The following is a 20,569-nucleotide window of genomic DNA, read 5'->3' as shown; positions in this document are numbered from 1 at the left end:
GGCCGCCGGATAACTCGGTTGTCCTGCATATATTTTAGTTGTAATCTCCGTCCTGCCTTTTTAAATTTTCACTCTATTATGTCCTGCCTTTTTATTTAGTTTGTCATAACCTGTTTACATACATTTTCACCTGCGGCCTTCAAGTTATTTGCCAAGTTGCTCATCATGCTTTTCTTACTCATTACACATGTCCTACCGTTTTTTCAAACTTCATCCTAGCCCTCACCCCATAAAAATCAAATTGTAGCTCCTTTACTCTGGCAACAGTATTTCTATCAATCATATATTATGTTCCTGCTTTTATTATACAAATCCTTGGCTAAAGATCATAAATAATTTATATACTTCTACATTTGGAATCAGCATGGTCAGGAATATGACAGTTGTTGTCCATTCGTTTGATGTGTCAGTTTATCATTTGATTTTGCCATTTGCTTATTCGGACTTTCCGATTTGAATTTTCCTTGGAGTTCTGTAGTCGATTTCCCAAAAAAAAACTTACGACTAAGATTGGTCCCAATTAAGTCATGAACAAATCAGTATACTTATTAGGGGCTGATCCAGCCATTTTAAAAAGGGGGGGTCCCAACCCAGGATAAAAGGGGGGGGTCCAACTATATGTAACCATTCAAATGCATTGATCGGCCGAAAAAAGGGGGGTCCAACCCCCGGACCCCCCCTCTGGATCCGCCACTGCTTACGATAAATCTTAGTCGTAAGATTTTTTTTTGTGAAATCGACTCCAGTATTATAAATCCGAGTTATAAACAACCTTGTGAACTTACAGAGTAAGAAAAAGAACTGTGGTTTGAAAATTTAAATTATATAACACATATTATATAATCATATTAAAAATCCTTGGTGAGGTGAGGTCATGCTCAGTGGGTCATAGGGTCATATTTTAAACCAAGGACTTGTACTAATAAAAATCCAAATCCATATAGATATAGATTAATGGGAAATAACTCTAAATTTTGACCTATATTTTTCTTGTTTACAGATGAAATGTGTAAATAACTAAGCTCTCTGTTCAGGTAATAATGCATTATTTTTTATCACAAATTATACACTCAATACACGTTTATAGATGACAACCATCTTTAATGAACAATCATACCATAGTAAACAGTAAAAAGATCTAAAATGCTAGCGGAATTCTTCGTTGATTGAAGGTATTGGGTAATCATTGATTATGTAATCAGGCACTAAACGACCTGTCAATCATTGTAAATACTAATATAATAGTAGTTATAAAATATGTGTCAATGGGCAGAAAGAAAGTGTCCATGTACATAAAAAAAGAGCTCCATACATGGAGACCATTTTCTTTCCATTAAAAGTCTACAGGTATTTTATTAGTTGTTCAACTATAGGTCACTGTACGTGAAATAGTGTAGATAAAACTTTCTTTGATTGTTTCATTTCATTTTTTCTTTTCAATTTCATAGGTTCATATATGTGATAAAAAGTAAAATTTGCATGACATTTAAATTCCCCTTTAGCCCTGATATATAATACCACAACCCATATCAGTACACTATTGGGCTACATTCTATCTTAATATTAGTCCTACTTTTACAATGTTTTAATCAGACTGTTATATTCAATTCAATTCAATTCAGTATTTTATTGGAAAGAGCACATTAGAGGCGTGATCCAAATACAGACAATTATAATATTAAAACAACACATAAATGAAATAAAGATTCATGTAACAAGTCATGAAACAAGTTCTATATTAATACAGAAATTTAACTGAGAAACCTTATCTTACATCTTAATAGCATACATGGAAAATGACGTAATAGCCTTTAATTGATTCATCCATACATATAATGGGTATTACATCTATGATTCATCTGTTTTGGAAATAAGGGGGAAAGGGGGAGGGAGTTATTTTGCTATTAAGTAGAAAATGCAAGGATGTATGATAATTATTTACCCAAATCTCACTTCATTGATGAAAAAAATTAGTCATAATATCCTGAACTCACATTAGTATACAATATGTCAGAAAATATTTACAATCAGTTTAATAAAAGTATTTTTCTTACAGTATTTGAAGGTTAACAGATGGTTGCCATGTCAACTGCTCGTCATGGCCATGCCACTGTAGTGTTAGAGTGCCATGATCATTGCAAGGAAAGTGAATATGGTGCTGCAGAGGTTGTGACCTTGAAACATTCTTACCCTGTAAGTGACATGTGAATATTTTGCTGTACAGGTTAAATCTGACCTTGAAACATTCCTACCCCATTAGTTACATGTTGTGACCTTGAAACATTCTTATACTATCAGTTACATGTTGTGACCTTGAAACATTCTTATACTATCAGTTACCTGTTGTGACCTTGAAACATTCATATACTATCAGTTACCTGTTATTTTTCCTGTTGTGACCTTGAAAAATTCCTATCCCATAAGTTACCTGTTGTTTCTGTAATGAATCATCTCCATAGAACTTAGCCATAGATTGTTAAAATTTATATAATTATTTAACATGTTTAATGCAAATGTTAAAAATTATGTCGCCTCTAGATATTTTTGTCAATGTTGCATGTCTCATAAAAAAAGATAAATATGATAAAAGCCATCACCTGCATTCTCAACCTTAAATCTGCTAGTTTCTGATGAGGTCAGTTTGTGAGGAACTATTTGTCTTAAGTGGTAGGTCAGTGATATTTAATATGGACAGAGACATATAATACAATTGTATTATATGTCTCTGATATGGACTTGTTTAAGCATTAATAGGCACATTTTATTTCCATTGAGATGAATGGCTCTTCCCCTTCAGTGATGAGTCTATTGACATAGAAACTTCATCTTAGATTATATGATCCCATCCCTTGAGTGTTATTGCATTGACTTAAAAGTTTTGCACAATTGACTCAATGAAATGTGTATTTACGTCAGTTTACAGGAAATCTCTATGATAAGTCAGTGGTATTTTTATAAGAACAATGAAGAATTAGCAATTATGATTTCCATGGGGATAATTTGGCCCTGCAACTGCAGCCGTTTTTGTTGACTTTATGTTTTGCATGAGTGTGTATGTTAAAAAAAATGAAATTTAATGTAAAATTTAACATTACCTGAACTCTATCAAAATTATACACAGACCAGTATTTTAATTATTTTGTTTTTGCAGTTAAAAGTTCTGGTACCAGAGCACACAGGGAACCCAAAATGCAAGTGGATCTTTCCCATTGTATTTGGAGGGGGACTTGTAGGAGGTGACAATGTGGAAATAACAGTAGAAACCAAACCAAACACATGTGGTTTACTCACTAGCCAAGAATCTACAAAGGTAATAAAACAGCCAAACACATTTGGTCTGCTTACTGAAACCAAGAATCTTAAATCTTAAAAACATGTAACATATTAGGGATTGCAACGAGTATTTGAGTACTCGGGTACTCGATCGGAAGGCCAAGTACTCGAGTACAGCTTTAGTACTGGGATACTTGTTTGCCTTTTTAACATCTTGAGATATTTTCTCTTCACATTTCCACTCACTTTAGTTCCGTTCATCAGTAATACGAAATAAAATGAATTAAGACCATAAAATATGTTTATCCTGAGGCTATTATTTGTTATAGCAGTACCAGCAATGCCCTTTCTTTCTGAGGGAAAGTTTTAATGTGCACTACTTGTAACAGAAATAACAAAGTCAAACAGTCTTCGCCTGAAATTGTTGACCAGATCATATTTCTTAACAAGACCAAAATCAAAGTGACCTGCGGTGAACCCTACACAACTGATTAGAGACATCTTTAACCGTGTTTGTACAAGGATCAACACTTTATAGATTAATAATTTACCCATCACAAGCCGTAAAACATACCTTTGTCTTTGTTAATCAAGACATATATGTAAACGTGATTGGTATTAGATGTACATTTAAATAAATTTAATTACTCATTACATTTGAAACCTAACTACATGTTTAATTGTTTAATTTACAATTGAAAGAAAGGCAAAAATACGAGAGGGATATTCAAACCCAAAAGTCGAAAATAAACTTACAACGTAATTGCTAAAAAAAAGAAGAAAATCAGACAAACAATGATGCAAAAACGTAGACTGATCAACACCAAAACACAAGTAATTTGAAGTCCAATATTGTTGTTGACAAATTAATTGACAAGTCATATCTTAAAAAAACTCCCTAGGAACAGATGCTACATATATTGTCTACTTTGTCGGAAAATATTTTTGATTTTATTGGAATTTGGTTAAAAAAAAGATACACAAACAATAATATGGTAGGTTATTAGAAACGGCTTGTAGAAACGGTGGTCAGTAATTCATTACTTAATTAACTAAAAAAACAGAGGAGTAAGCTATGTTTGATGTACGTTTGTCTTATGTTTATGAAAGGTAATAACAAAAAGACTGCATCACACCTACAATCTAAACTTTTCAATAGATGTTGAAGATTCATCCGAATACTTGCGAGTACCCGAGTATCTTAACCGAGTATCCCAGTATTAAATTTGAGATCTTTTGACATCCCTAATACATATACATTGTACACCAAAGCATATAAAGTTAAAAGAGGGTGGTAATTCTAAGGGGGGTGCTTGCAAGAAAAAAACTTAAAATCAGACATAATTTCACGTTGAATGTGAAATAATTTCTGTAATGAATGTTGCACGAAAAAATAAATACTTTTATGTGAACTTTTGTGACTGTCTTCTTTTATGTATTAACTCTTTGTTTTACTTGATATTCCCGATTTAGTATACACATTTATGATATAATTGGTTTACAGCTTTTAAAAAAATATTTCTTGATGATCCCTGCCAAGTGTTTGAATTTTATTTAAAAAATACCGAGCATGCAAAATAAGACTTTGAAAATCACAATGCACTTAAAATTAAATAAGCAGAACACGTAGAACGAGGCACCTGTCTTGCACGACTGAACGTCAAATAAAAAAGTAAAAACACGTTGAACGAGAAATAAAAAATGGCGATCATATTGCACGAAAATAACCCTTTACCACCCTTTTAAAACAAATAGAATGGGTTTCCAATCAGCCAAGAATCCAAAAGGTAAAAATTAATAGAATAAACTTGCATTTTCATGGATATTTGAATTTATGGTTTTATCATTGTCTGTATATATAATCTTAAAAAAAATTTGTAAATTGTAGAACCCTTAATTTCTTGGTTCACCTGTACCCACGAAATCCACAGAAACTGGTATCCATCGATTAATAATGAATCCACAATATTACATGGTTCATTTGCACCCCTTTGCATTATAAATAAGATATTGAATATTTTAGGTCTACCATTGTGAAGATGATCTACTTACAACACAGAAGATGAATTATATCGTTGGCGATAACTCATTATTGTGTGTTCTACCTGATTATTGTGTGTGTTATAAAGATGCAAACTTTCTACAAACACAAGTAAGTCAAAATATTTGATATAAAGATACAATACATGATATGATTGCCAATGAAACAGCTGTCCAGAAAAGTCCAAATGATGACCATATTTATTGACCTCTTTTAAACTTAATATAATTCTAACCTTGACCTAAACATTTTTTATTTTTTTAAAGAAGGTTTTCATATTATTTGGTTACTAATTATACCCCACGCAACACGCAATGGGTTGCGGAGGGTATAATGTTTTTGACCCGTCTGTCTGTCCGTCCGTCCGTCAGTCCGTCAGTCCTGTTTCTTGTCATCGCAACTCCTCTCAAACCACACAACAGAATTTAACGAAACCTTTTAGATAATAAGGACATACTATGTAGTTGTGCATATCGACGGGAAATTGCGATTCAATTTTTTTTCTAGGAGTTACGCCCCTTTTAACTTATTTATTTTAATATACTACTGCAACAGTTTGTCATCGCAACTCCTTTCAAACCATACAACAGAATTTCACGAAACCTTTTCAGATTGAATAAGGACATACTATGTAGTTGTGCATATCAACGGGAAATTGCGATTCAATTTTTTTCTAGGAGTAACGCCCCTTTGAACTTATTTACTTTAATGTACTACTGCAACAGTTTGTCATCACAACTCCTCTCAAACCACACAACAAAATTTCACGAAACCTTTTCAGATAATAAGGACATACTATGTAGTTGTGCATATCGACGGGAAATTGCGATTTAATTTTTTTTCTAGGAGTTACGCCCCTTTAAACTTATTTACTTTAATGTACTACTGCAACAGTTTGTCATCGCAACTCCTCTCAAACCACACAACAGAATTTCACGAAAACTTTTCAGATAATAAGAACATACTATGTAGTTGTGCATATCAACGGGAAATTGTGATTCATTTTTTTTTCTAGGAGTTACGCCTCTTTGAACTTATTTACTTTAATGTACTACTTCAACAGTTTGTCATCACAGCTCCTCTGAAACCACACAACATAATTTCATGAAATGTTGTAGATAATATATATACTATGTATATGTCCATATTGACAGGAAATTATTATTCAATATTTTTTCTTATACAATTTTTTTTCTAAAACTTATTTAATTTCTCCAATGACAATGTGGGGACGTGGGGTATGTGCGCGTGCTCACTAAGGTTCTTTAATTTATTGGTGTGTTCTCTAATATAATTCAATTAAGCCTTATCTTAAACTCTAAATACAGAATTGTTAGTTGATGTCAATAAACACAGATTAGTGTAAACTTTCCTTATTTAAAATTTTTGTTCCTGATTTTTCTACACTGATTATGATTCTAATATTAATGGGTATTTAGTTAACAAAAGAATTTAATTAATTTACAGCAGCCATTTGTTGATTTTGGGCAGGGCCCAATAATAAATGACGCATTCTTCTTTTTATGTCCTCATTGTATGTAAAAAGTTGAAATAATTATACACTGTACAGAAGATTTCAGTATGCATCTTTATTGTCCCCAATATCTTATTTCCCCTTATTTCATCTAATTTTGAATATGTATGGCATTGTTTTATGGATTTTGTTAAATTTCAGAATGTGCAGATGTCAGAGAGTGGTAACATTATACTGTTAGATTGGATGACATGTGGTAGATCTGCTCTACAGGAACAGTGGGTCTTTTTAAGGTAATTACTTACTAGATATTTATAGTGTGATATCCAATCAATAGACCACTTTCGAGTTCATCCGTCACCGGCAAAAACTCGTCAATTATGCACGCCTTTATGACGTCATTTACCAGATAGAGGGGGTCGCCTGTATCCCTGCACTATTTACGTTCATCAAGCGTCTTAGTGATCGTCTTTGTGCAGGATAAATTAGAAATAATGGTTGCTCTGTAGGTACTTACTGACAATTCCCTAATAACAGCAGTGTTGATTGTCAATTTTGAGAATTCAATTTGCCAAATAATTCGTACAATATAGAATTATAATTTTCCAACCACTCGCTCAACATTGGAAGGAAGTGACGACGCCCCTAAACGCATAAATGACGGTGATAAAGGCGCGTATAATTGACGAGTTTTTTCCGGTGACGGATTAACTCGAAAGTGGTCTATTGATATATGGTTAAATGAATTTGGTTAAGTTTGATTAAGAAAGTACCCAACACCTTCACTAAAATTAATTTGGCTCGTTTAATTTCATAAAATTTTGACAAAGTATTTACTTTGACACTTTGATAAAACTATTAAAAAATTAAAAAATTTGAACCAACCGTTATATCAGAAAAATTACACTGGTTATATAGCTGTTTGACAAACACTATAATTTTGATCACTGAGAAGCTTAATATTCTCTTATCAACACAACATAATTAAAACGTTTAGCTGATTATACAGAGTTATCTCCCTGTAGTGTTAGATACCACCTTAAGTTCCTTTTGTTCATATTGCTCCAAATGTTTAACATATTTACTCTCTTCTGGCTAGGTTTTTAAAGTGTAAATTCAGAAAAGTGCTTCAGAAGCACAATATTTATTAAGGAAGTCACCTTCATTTTGAAGAAACAGAATCAGACTTGTGAAAATTAATAATTTGTGTCCTGCAGTTATAAAAATAGTATATATATACTTGTTAACAATTTATTTTATTTATCTTATTTTATATGATTTGTAGCTATAAGAACAATGTACAGATAGATGTAGGTTCTGATACGGTTTATAAAGACAGCATCCATCTACACGATGTACCAGGATTAAAGATGAAATCATCCATGAAAAATTACCAGGTACCAAAATATTGACTGTGATATTTTTTATGTTTAATGTTCACTTTTTGCCTTTGATTTTGCCTCTAATTTACCTGATATATTAGAATAACATAATGAAATACTTTCATGAAAATTTACGAGGTAGAACACACTGACTGATCGTTATACTGTAAGGAGGCCATTGTAATTGCATCTATCCTTATTATTTCAGTCTGCACGGTTAGCCACTAGTCTGATGCCCCAGACTAGTAAAATTTAATTTGGACTAGTAAGTTTTTGCAAAAAACTGTTTGGACCAATAAGAAAAATGTCAGAATATTTGTCTTCAGACCAGAAGTTGAAAAAGTTTTTGGTGCAGACTGTTATTTACCGGTACTTGATAAAATAAGACATGCTATGGAAGATCTTAAAGTACAAAACAGATATTCTCCAAATAATCATTATACCTTTGTTTCGAAAGATTATCTTGTCAGATTTAAGTTTTCTTGAAACTTAGTGGCAGTATGAAAATAAGAAGATATGGTATTTAATGCCAATATAACAATTTTCCACCAGACACCAAATGCAAGAGCTCTATCAATTAGTAAAATCTATATTGTAAAGTCAGCATTAAATGTGTCGACATGACAATAAACAGTTTATTATTTCATTGTAAGGTAATGGGAACCTGTATTATTCTTGGGAAGAGATTAAAAGAGTTAAGCAACAGTTTATGCAAGCAGTACTCACAACCAGGAAAATATGGTAAGTACAAAGAAAACATTATATCATACTTACTACCTGAGGATAGCAGGAAAAGTATAGTAATATTACAATTGAGAATGAAATTGGGGAATATGTCAAAGAGACAACAACCTGACCAAAGATCAGATAACAGCTGAAGGCCACCAATAGGTCTTTAAGTTAAGTAAAACAAAGGTTACTCACAAACAGTCAAAAAGGCAACGCTTCCTGTGTTAGATTCTTTATTTAACATGATACATGAAAATTTTTCTACAAAATATTTGAATTTTAAAAGGACACAATCTGCATGAATTTTATTTGTAGAATCTGTTGATGTTTAGATAAGCTAAGACGAGTCAGTACATGTACTAAAAGCAGAGTATTATTAATTTACATAGAAAATTACTATTTCTGTGAAATATGCCATTTGGCATGATCTCCATTTTGTTTCAATGGTAAAAGCAATGATAGCCAAAATATTTTATCTCAACAATTGAATTTTGATTTTATATTATACAATGTAAAGCTAAGAAGAAAGAAGAAACAATTTTTAAGTAAGGACTGTTGGGAGAAAAACATGAGCATGCAAAAAATAGATAACACATATAACTTTTATTAAAAAAAAAAAAAAGAGAAAAAAAAACAGGAAAAGGGAGATAATTTGTGGAAACTTGTATTCTGTGTCAATGTTTATCGTTATAAAGAAATTTTTATTTCAGGGGAAAGTGTAAAAACTGATGTGATCTGTACAGTCAGTACTTTACAGAGAGGAGGGATGTCTGGGGTATATTTAAGATTCCTAGCCATTAATACAGCACAGGTAAACACTTATAGGGGAAAAAAAACGCTGATATTGTCAAAACAGAACAAGTGCAATGTACATGCTATGGCAAACGAAATATATATACAATATACGACAATACATGTGATCTTATTTTCCAAACTGCATTTGATAATTGCATAGTTTTACTGTCATTTAAGTTTTAACTGAGTTAGAATACATTATCTAACTATTGCCGATTTGGACAAGAACAGTAGAATAAATATAAAATTCTATAGTATTACGCACAGATCTATACGTTGAACATGATAAAACAAAATGATATTCGTCCTGTAAAACATTCATATTGCAACATATACACATTTTATTTTCTCTTTGGGTATTTAGATAACGACCAACTTCAACATTTAACCTAAGTGTGCCGCTACGCAATTTTGTTAATATAGATACATTACAATGAAAATCTAAGTATCTTTCAAAACCAAATACTAGTTTATATCGTTTATAAATAAAAAGTTTGTTACATCCTTCTAAAGCTGAAGATAAAACTGACATATTAAAACAGACTATTTTGCCCGTTATGTTAATTAATTTTAATTACAAAAGGAACTGTTTCATATGTCACCTGACTTTGAGTGTTGCCTTCACGCAAAAGTGAACATATTCATGCTGTGATGTTAAATTAGCAGATCGTCTGTATATTTAAGAAGGTAGTCGGGTGCTATTGCATAACCATATCTTAGGCACTGATCTTAAGTCATAAAAATAAAAGTCAATCAACACCTAGGCCATATGGTATCATAAAGTTTTACCTTAGACTATTAATCTCACCAGGCGACAGTTAGACACAATTAATATACCCTTGATCATAATAATGTTCTGACAGTTGACAATTTTTGAAAGGAGGGGGGTCTGGGTCGTTCAGTATTTTATTGTGACATATTGTGAAGCATACATAATATTGTATACAGAATATCTAAATAATTTCAAAGAGGTTTAACAAGATCTTAAACAGAATAAAAGATACTTTATATTTTTTTGTTGTATCTTCAGAAAGTGAATTTTTACATACATATATCTAGTTTGACATTTGATTTCATACTTTTAATGAACAGTTCTGTCGTATATTTATTTTTGTTTCAGAAAATTCAAGTTAATAGGTACAATAAAGCTAGGAGGTCTTTAACATTTATGGGTGAAATTACTGCCTACTGTGATCTTTTGACATACATCCTTCTTTTTGACAAATTTCGCGAAAGTGATACTTGGCGATCCTACATTCCGTCGTCAGCATTTAGGTTCAGGCTGTGGTTAAGTTTTGATTTTCATCAAAATCGTTGTCAAACATAATGATATTTCGGGAAATTGGGACAGAAGTTTGCTCAGTCATGTCCAAAATACAGTATCCTGGGCAAAACTTTGCAAATATTTATTTTCATTTTACCGCATTTTACTTTTCGATGGACTTTGTTTTCCTGAACAGTTAAATTCATGTTTAGTCTGAAGTTAAAGTTTGTTAAGCAGTCATCAATAACCGTTTTGTTTAATCGTCCAGTGGCAAGTTAAATGCATAGCCATGCAGGTCAAGATCATGATAACTTTCTTTAGTATGGTTTGAACAAGGAACGTGTATACTGTTCCAAATTAAGGTTCAACGATCAGACTATTTATACAATATTGAACACATAACATTTATGAAGCAATGGTTATTTATTTTTTTGAATACATCGCATAATATCATTCATGGTATCGACTATGCATGTGGTTGACCAGCAACAACTTTTTAAAAAGCTCCGTTTTACATGAAAATCAAATGGTTTAAGTTGTTTATTTATATTCTCCTGAAACAAGCTAAAGAGAATAAATTATGTAGCGTCACCGTAGTATGATATGCTATTGGCAATTAATGCCTTACACCAGCATGTTCCTAGAAATTATTCTCATTCGCCAAAGATGATATTTCTGCAAATAAATAAACTTCCTCAAAGTTTTTAACAGCTTTCAGGGACTTGAAGGACCTTGTTCCTTCTTTATCAAATATTTCGATCGTTTTGTTTATTTGCAAGCCGTAATTTTCAAGTTTCTTCGAATTTCTTTCTCAATTTTCTCTCGTAATTTTCAACACTGGGTCTCGAAATTTTTCACAATATTTTTTATTTTACTTTATTACACATGAACATAAACAAATAAAAAACAGATGACACTCAACGACTTCACAGGTAAACGGGAAAGCGGCGGGTGTCCTAATAAACATTGAATATTGATGTGTACCATATACGACTTTGCCCCCAGTTCAACCAAATCTTGCATAATCTCGTATGAATTTTAATTAAACGCTTGACGCACTCAGAATTCTAGGTCGCAAACAAGCTTTCCCTGAACTAGTCTATTTGCGGAAAACAAAATTATTTAAAGTAGATGATAAATAAAGGTAAAAATGTATATATGGCATCAGAGGCTCTAATTTATTTCATCAGATGAGATGTCATATTGTCAAAGAGAATATTTTGGTGATTTCAATAATAATATGCCAAACAATACTGTGTGGGGTTATTATTGCTTATCAACAATAAGTCCAGCCTACATTACTTACATCAATAGCATTGCTTTCTGCAAACCAGTGAGGGGGGGATTATTGATTGGGACCTCGGGATCAGGTGTTTTTAAGCTCGAGATTTCGAGATTGACCCTTTCAGGATCTGGGAATTCTTGTTGTTGAATTTCGGGACCTCAGGATTTCGTGTATTTAAGCCTGGGATTTCAAGATTTCATGTTTTAAGCCCGGAATTTCGGGTTTTTATGTTTTAAGCCCGTGAATTCAGGATCAGGACCCCCTCCTACCCTCCCTTTTTTTTTGCATTTTACCTGATAATGGATCAGAAATAACCATACAATAATCTTGTATGAACTTTCCATTTTTACACTTATAAACTATAATGTAAAGATCATTGACCACTTTCAGAATCAAACAATTTTTTTCCATATTCCAACATCATATTTTTGTTGAATGTAACCAAGAGTTAAGTGTAATTTCCTCTACAATTTTAATTGTGCTGTCATACATGTGCACCTAATGTTCTGCTGCAACTTTCACTGTTTTAGAGATATGCCATTTATAAATGGAGAAATAGGGTTTTTTTTCTCTCAAAGTATCAATCAATTAATTTTCAAAATTGGAGTTATCTTCCTTTTTCCATGATTATATTTGATAAAAATTGAGAATGGAAATAGGGAATATGTCCAAAGACAACAACCTGACTAAAGGGCAGACAACAGCAGAAGACAACCAATGGGTCTTCTAAGCAGCAAGAAAATCCTGCACCCTTTGGTTGTCCTCAGCTGGTCCTTAATAAAACTGTACAAGTTCAGTGAAAATTGACGTTACACTAAACTTTAAAACATATAAATGAACTAAGAATGTCATATAAAATCACAAATATAAATAAAATAACCCAACATTATGGATAATATCACTTTTTAATAACTTATGTTCATTAATATCTTGATTTATTTCAGGCTTATACAGTGATAAAAGAAATTGTTGATCCTCTGCTTCCTTTGTTGGGTGCTGATCCCTTCCAAAATAAATATGGATGAAATATATGTCATGTGACAAAAGACTTGCTGCTCAAGATTTCATCGTCCTGCCAAGAACTTTTAAAACCATTCCAATAAGTTTTTTAATAGTCTTGTATTTCTAATCAACATATTTCTAATCAATCAGAATTATGTGTAACTATTCAATTGATCTTTTCTGCATTTATTCCTATTGTAAGTTGATTATATATTTTTTAAGAGTTTTTATAAGTTTAGTAGGATATATTTCACTATGGTATATTTTTTTGACTGGCTAACAGCAAATCTCTCGTGTCATTCTGAAATTAACCTTCATTTCAAAATGAAATTTAACATTCACAAGTTTCCACCTGATTTTAATTATAGTATTGAATGCATCTTTTAGTAATTTTATAGGGTTGTAATCGTGTTAACCATGCATTTTAAAAATGTATGCATTGTTAACACGATTACAACCCTATAAAATTACTAAAAGATGCATTCAATACAAAATTCACTTCAGTCAATACGTTTACACTCCAATAAATTTACAAAATGAAACATTTAATTCTTAAATATAGTAAACTCTTATCAAGGGGAGATAACAGATGGAGAAAATTTGTTATGTTTGTTATATAGATAATAATAGTGCATTGACTTGACATATCATCGATATAAGGATGAGGCTTAGAAACGGGGAAATGTGAGGCTGTGCCGAGTTATTTCCTCCTTTCAGGACGAATCCTTATATCGTTGATATGTCAAGTCAATGCACTATTATGGTCTTTATACTGCAATATAAATTAACATTTTCAATGGTTCGTTTAATGCGTTAAGGTTATTTATTTGATTTAAATATTTGGGAAAATCCCCTTTAAAAAGGCCTCATATCATGCTCGCTGAGAAATATACAACACAATGAAATTTACATATTTACCCGTTGAAACTCACACTCGATGGTGAACGAAATCGTTTGAATATGGACTTAAATATCAACCATAAGCATAAAACATATAATGATTTATAGTTGGCACACAAAAAATATTAACAAATGAAATATGTTTTTTCCAATAATTGCAAAAGAAACAAGGTTTAGTCCATCCACGCATTGTTGTATGCATTGGAAACAAAAACAAGTTGAAGAGGTTATATGAATAATTAAATATTATTTCGGCATTTTCTTTTTAAATATTCATGAGGAAAAGTGATATCGGGTCAGTGACTGTATATGACATAGAAATATACAGTCAAGGCATTTCGACTGCTGAAATAGAACGAGTGCAGTATAAATACTAGTAAAGGTTCAATGTCTGGCTAATTGTTATTGAATCAAAGTTTTCTTTGTTTTCTGTTGATACTGTACTAGAAATGCTAGTAATTATAACAATATATATATACTTGAAATTTACTAGGGTAGTGAAGGACAAAAATTATCAATATTGTAATGAGTTGTGCATAAATTATAAAAAGTGTGATTTTTCGGTGAATGTAACATAGTTGTTATTGTAATGGTGCATATTTAACTATTTGTTTTAAGGTGGAGCCATACACCTTAACTAAGACTACCTAAATATTCACTGAGGGAAGGGGGGGGGCTAGGACTTTATCAGGACTCGGGGGTAAGCTCTGGATTTCCAGATTAATCCTGTTGGGTTCTGGGCAAATTTAAAAAAAAAATTCGGGATGTTGAAATTTAAATTTCTTTAAATTTTGGACCTCAGGATTTTATGTTTTTAAGCTCAGGATCAGGACCCCTTTTTCCCATTTAAATTGCTTTACATTTGTGATTTTTGGGTATATAGCTATGCAAAATTGGCTTTGCTCATTGTTGAAGCCCATACAGTGACCTATAGTTGTTAATTTCTGTATCATGCATTAATTTGATCTCTTTATAGATATTTGTCTCATTGGCAATCATACCACATCTTTTTTATATACAGGTATATTCTTTTTTCTTGAAGTTTATTTCATTTTAACTCATTACTATCACTATCTGCGAATTATACATTTGCACAAGACATCATGTGCTGTATTAAATATTATCAAGATATCCTATAGTAAAAAGCTGCATTTTATATTCATTTCATATAACATTTTATATATAGGTAAACATGCATTTATTATTGTTTCATTTATGTACCTTTATGAACAATTGTTATGTTAAACAGTATCTATTTAATTTTGTTATATAAACAATTTGTTAATAAATAAAAATAAAATTTCAAGTTTAACAATTTGTTGTTTGTATATTGAAAATAAGGCCTGTAATTGTGCATACATTTTTTTTAACCTTTGTCAGATGGGTACATTATCTGGTTTAGGAAATAGAACCAACTAGATTTCTGATGTATTTGGGTGGATCTAAAGGCCCATTAATGCTCCACATCTAACCTTGAGATGGAACATCACATTAAACATAATTCTCATTAGCTAATTCTTAAGTGTACAACACACTGTGGAGCTCCTCCTCCTCCTCCTCCTCCTCCTCCTCCTCCTCCTCCTCCTCATCATCATCATCATCATCACGTCGTCATCGTCATCCATCGTCGTCGTCGTCGTCTTTTTATTGTATCAACTGGGTTAAAACATACAATGTTCTCCTGCTGGAATCATCATGTACATAGAAATAGAAAGTTCACAATTTGGAAGCCAAAGTCATCTTTTGTTGTAATTTTTTGTTCTCAACAGACACTTTATCATCAAATAAGGTGAAACTCAAGATATGATGTCTATGACTTAATTGCATCAGAAGTAGCCGGTTTGGTACCATTAAAATGTTTAATCCCGCTGCCAATGTTTGCACCTGTCCTAAGTCAGGAATCTGATGTACAGTAGTTGTCGTTTGTTTATGTAATTTATATGTGTTTCTTGTTTCTTGTTTTTTTATATAGATTAAACCATTGGTTTTCCTGTTTGAATGGTTTTACACGTGACTAGTAATTTTGGGGCAATTTATAGCTTGTTTGGTGTGAGCCAAGGCTCCGTATTGAAGGCCGTACATTGACCTATAATGGTTTACTTTTTTAAATTGTTATTTGGAAGGAGAGCTGTCTCATTGGCTCTCACACCACATCTTCCTATATCTATTTATTTTAAATTGAATGGATTAGGTAAATTCAACATATTCACATACCTTTCAATTGTTTGATGATAGGACATCATCAATAAAGTGGATCATGAAGTTATAGGAGTACAATGTCTTTCCCAGTGGCGGATCCAGAAATTTTCATAAGTGGGGGCCCACTGACTGACCTAGAGGGGGCCCACTCCAGTCATGCTTCAGTGATTCCTTATATGAGGAACCAAATTTTTTCCCAAAAAGGGGGGGCCCAGACTGCCCCCCCCCCCCTAAATCCGCCTCTGTTTCCATTTTTCCTCAGAAGATGAAGCTCCTGAATGGAATCTGCCTCACAAAAATAAAGGAATATTAATCTGCAAGAAGAGGAGTTGATTCCCTGATGGTTATATCGCAATTGTTGTTTGAAAAACATAACATCCAAATGTAACAATTATGTTGCCAATTAAGAAATCAAAAGATATAGAAAGATGTGGTATGCAGGCCCGTAGCCAGGAATTTCCAAGGGGGAAGGGGGGGCGGGGTTCGTTGGACTCACAAACTCGACTTTAACAGTCACAATTCAAACAGAATGTTGACTTTAACAGTGCTTATTTGTTTTCAAGGGGGGTTTGTCCGATGAATATATTAACAGAAATTGACATTTTTATATGCTCAGAATATAGAAAATGTGATAGACTAAACCAAAAAAGATAATAGCCTTTTGAGATATCATAATTATTTGGACTAAGATTGCCATTGAGACATCACCCTCCACCAGAGACCAAATAAAGGTGATGTTAGTAACTATAAGTCACATTTCAGCCCAAAGTTAAAATAACAATGCTAATTCTGCTGTATTGTGCATTTAGTTCAATTTTAGAATAAACTAAAATGTTAAAAGAGATTTTTGTTTACTTTACAATAAAGGGTGTTCCATGATAAGGAGAAAAGAAAAGCCATAGTAAAATAATCACAAGCAACTAATTTCTTTCCCCTTTTCTATATTGCCTAATTGATTTAAGAGATACGATCTTTAGTTTTAAAAATAAATTTAAGATAATTTATGCAAAAAAAAATGTTCATGTTTAATGGAGACAAAACGTAAGTGCACTATATTAAACATATCAAATACGTTTTACATCCGTGACTGTTGCTACCGACGAACAAGCTAAGGTTATTTAAAACCTGCCTCAGTACCTGCGCACTACTACTACATGTACTATCTGACTTGTATTACTAGCGGTAACATTCATACAGGTATGTATCTTTTCTTCTTTTTTTTTATATACTTTCCTGCATTAAATAGATCATGTGACAGATCATCATGTGTCTTTTATTTATTTTTAATAGGTGTCTATAATTTGTCCAAATGAAGAAGCCTCCCCTCCTACAAAAAAGTGACTTCAAAAAGAAGGGGGTTGTGGTTTTCCTTTAAAAAAATCTGATCCCATGTAGCAATTTGAGTACAACAAAAATTGTTCTGAATCCAGATTTTCCCATTTGCTATATATGTATATTTTATGTATGTGAAGTTAGCAGCCGGTTCGTTATTCGATATTCGATATTCAATATCCAACCGGCTGCTAGCAGTCGGTTGGATATTCAAAATTTTGTTGAAAATCATGAAAAAAAGAAATACTTGATAACATTAAAAACATGATTTTCATAGTTAAGATGACTGATAAGATACGTAGGAACTTATCAAAATGACCTCTTCAAGCTGTTGTAAGTTCTCGTTGTCCTCGAATATAAACCCTTTTCTAGGTTGCAAATTTGTCTTTATATAATATGAATTGGTGTCAATAAAAAAACTGCAAAGATTTACTTTTATACATGATAATTCTTAAAACAATAAGAAAAACCGCATACTCTAGAAAACATTAAGAACTATAAATAGAAATATTTATGGAACGCCCAAAAAAGAAATATATAGTGAAAACCTACCTGAGACCGCTTAAATGAGGTTGAGACCCCCCCTGGTCTTTCAATGTCCATAAAATTTAATTGAATCATAGACTCTGTATATATAAAGGTTGTATAAGAAGGATTGCCTAGAATATTGTCATATTCGATATCTATGGAGGGCTTATATTGTCACTTTTCAGCTAAAAATTATCAAAATTTTAGGACAAAGGGCACAGGGCAATGGTGATAGCGCCCTGATCTCTCAATCTACCTAATATTAAGCAGACATTTATTCAACAGGTAGATACAAACGTGACTAAAAGGAATTTGGGTACACTTCCTGTCTTTCATGTTTACGGAGCGCCTAAAGTGCCAGTTGGATATTCAAAATATATAGTGAAAACCTACCTGAGACCGCTTAAATGAGGTTGAGACCCCCCTGGTCTTTCAATGTCCATAAAATTTAATTGAATCATAGACTCTGTATATATAAAGGTTGTATAAGAAGGATTGCCTAGAATATTGTCATATTCGATATCTATGGAGGGTTTATATTGTCACTTTTCAGCTAAAAATTATCAAAATTTTAGGACAAAGGGCACAGGGCAATGGTGATAGCGCCCTGATCTCTCAATCTACCTAATATTAAGCAGACATTTATTCAACAGGTAGATACAAACGTGACTAAAAGGAATTTGGGTACACTTCCTGTCTTTCATGTTTACGGAGCGCCTAAAGTGCCAGTTGGATATTCAAAATATATAGTGAAAACCTACCTGAGACCGCTTAAATGAGGTTGAGACCCCCCCTGGTCTTTCAATGTCCATAAAATTTAATTGAATCATAGACTCTGTATATATAAAGGTTGTATAAGAAGGATTGCCTAGAATATTGTCATATTCGATATCTATGGAGGGCTTATATTGTCACTTTTCAGCTAAAAATTATCAAAATTTTAGGACAAAGGGCACAGGGCAATGGTGATAGCGCCCTGATCTCTCAATCTACCTAATATTAAGCAGACATTTATTCAACAGGTAGATACAAACGTGACTAAAAGGAATTTGGGTACACTTCCTGTCTTTCATGTTTACGGAGCGCCTAAAGTGCCAGTTGGATATTCAAAATATATAGTGAAAACCTACCTGAGACCGCTTAAATGAGGTTGAGACCCCCCCTGGTCTTTCAATGTCCATAAAATTTAATTGAATCATAGACTCTGTATATATAAAGGTTGTATAAGAAGGATTGCCTAGAATATTGTCATATTCGATATCTATGGAGGGCTTATATTGTCACTTTTCAGCTAAAAATTATCAAAATTTTAGGACAAAGGGCACAGGGCAATGGTGATAGCGCCCTGATCTCTCAATCTACCTAATATTAAGCAGACATTTATTCAACAGGTAGATACAAACGTGACTAAAAGGAATTTGGGTACACTTCCTGTCTTTCATGTTTACGGAGCGCCTAAAGTGCCAGTTGGATATTCAAAATATATAGTGAAAACCTACCTGAGACCGCTTAAATGAGGTTGAGACCCCCCTGGTCTTTCAATGTCCATAAAATTTAATTGAATCATAGACTCTGTATATATAAAGGTTGTATAAGAAGGATTGCCTAGAATATTGTCATATTCGATATCTATGGAGGGTTTATATTGTCACTTTTCAGCTAAAAATTATCAAAATTTTAGGACAAAGGGCACAGGGCAATGGTGATAGCGCCCTGATCTCTCAATCTACCTAATATTAAGCAGACATTTAGTCAACAGGTAGATACAAACGTGACTAAAAGGAATTTGGGTACACTTCCTGTCTTTCATGTTTACGGAGCGCCTAAAGTGCCAGTTGGATATTCAAAATATATAGTGAAAACCTACCTGAGACCGCTTAAATGAGGTTGAGACCCCCCCTGGTCTTTCAATGTCCATAAAATTTAATTGAATCATAGACTCTGTATATATAAAGGTTGTATAAGAAGGATTGCCTAGAATATTGTCATATTCGATATCTATGGAGGGCTTATATTGTCACTTTTCAGCTAAAAATTATCAAAATTTTAGGACAAAGGGCACAGGGCAATGGTGATAGCGCCCTGATCTCTCAATCTACCTAATATTAAGCAGACATTTATTCAACAGGTAGATACAAACGTGACTAAAAGGAATTTGGGTACACTTCCTGTCTTTCATGTTTACGGAGCGCCTAAAGTGCCAGTTGGATATTCAAAATATATAGTGAAAACCTACCTGAGACCGCTTAAATGAGGTTGAGACCCCCCTGGTCTTTCAATGTCCATAAAATTTAATTGAATCATAGACTCTGTATATATAAAGGTTGTATAAGAAGGATTGCCTAGAATATTGTCATATTCGATA

At 32.7% G+C, this 20,569-nt stretch overlaps 1 protein-coding gene across 1 annotated transcript; it reads left to right on the top strand.

Annotated features, from left to right (window-relative positions):
* The first annotated feature begins 956 nt into the window (after positions 1–956).
* On the top strand, positions 957–13,504 carry LOC134692207 (uncharacterized). Its single transcript, XM_063552656.1, has 10 exons — positions 957–1,034; positions 2,057–2,193; positions 3,152–3,310; positions 5,297–5,425; positions 6,990–7,081; positions 7,888–7,912; positions 8,048–8,185; positions 8,824–8,911; positions 9,610–9,710; positions 13,188–13,504. Exons 2-10 carry the CDS (start codon positions 2,074–2,076, stop codon positions 13,266–13,268), a joined length of 933 nt encoding a protein of 310 aa, XP_063408726.1. The 5' UTR covers positions 957–1,034; positions 2,057–2,073; the 3' UTR covers positions 13,269–13,504.
* Positions 13,505–20,569: the final 7,065 nt, after the last annotated feature.

Source organism: Mytilus trossulus, chromosome 12 (assembly GCF_036588685.1).
Source record: "Mytilus trossulus isolate FHL-02 chromosome 12, PNRI_Mtr1.1.1.hap1, whole genome shotgun sequence".
In the NCBI taxonomy this organism is placed as follows: Eukaryota; Metazoa; Mollusca; class Bivalvia; order Mytilida; family Mytilidae; genus Mytilus; species Mytilus trossulus.
This window is presented reverse-complemented; position numbering and strand designations above follow the sequence as displayed.

Bases quoted from the DNA above. Each gene is read 5' to 3' on its own strand.
- LOC134692207 (XM_063552656.1), top strand. From the start codon at position 2,074: ATGGTTGCCATGTCAACTGCTCGTCATGGCCATGCCACTGTAGTGTTA. The intron at 8,186-8,823 runs GTACCAAAATAT...TTTCATTGTAAG, and splicing joins CATCCATGAAAAATTACCAG to GTAATGGGAACCTGTATTAT. The intron at 8,912-9,609 runs GTAAGTACAAAG...TTTTTATTTCAG, and splicing joins CTCACAACCAGGAAAATATG to GGGAAAGTGTAAAAACTGAT.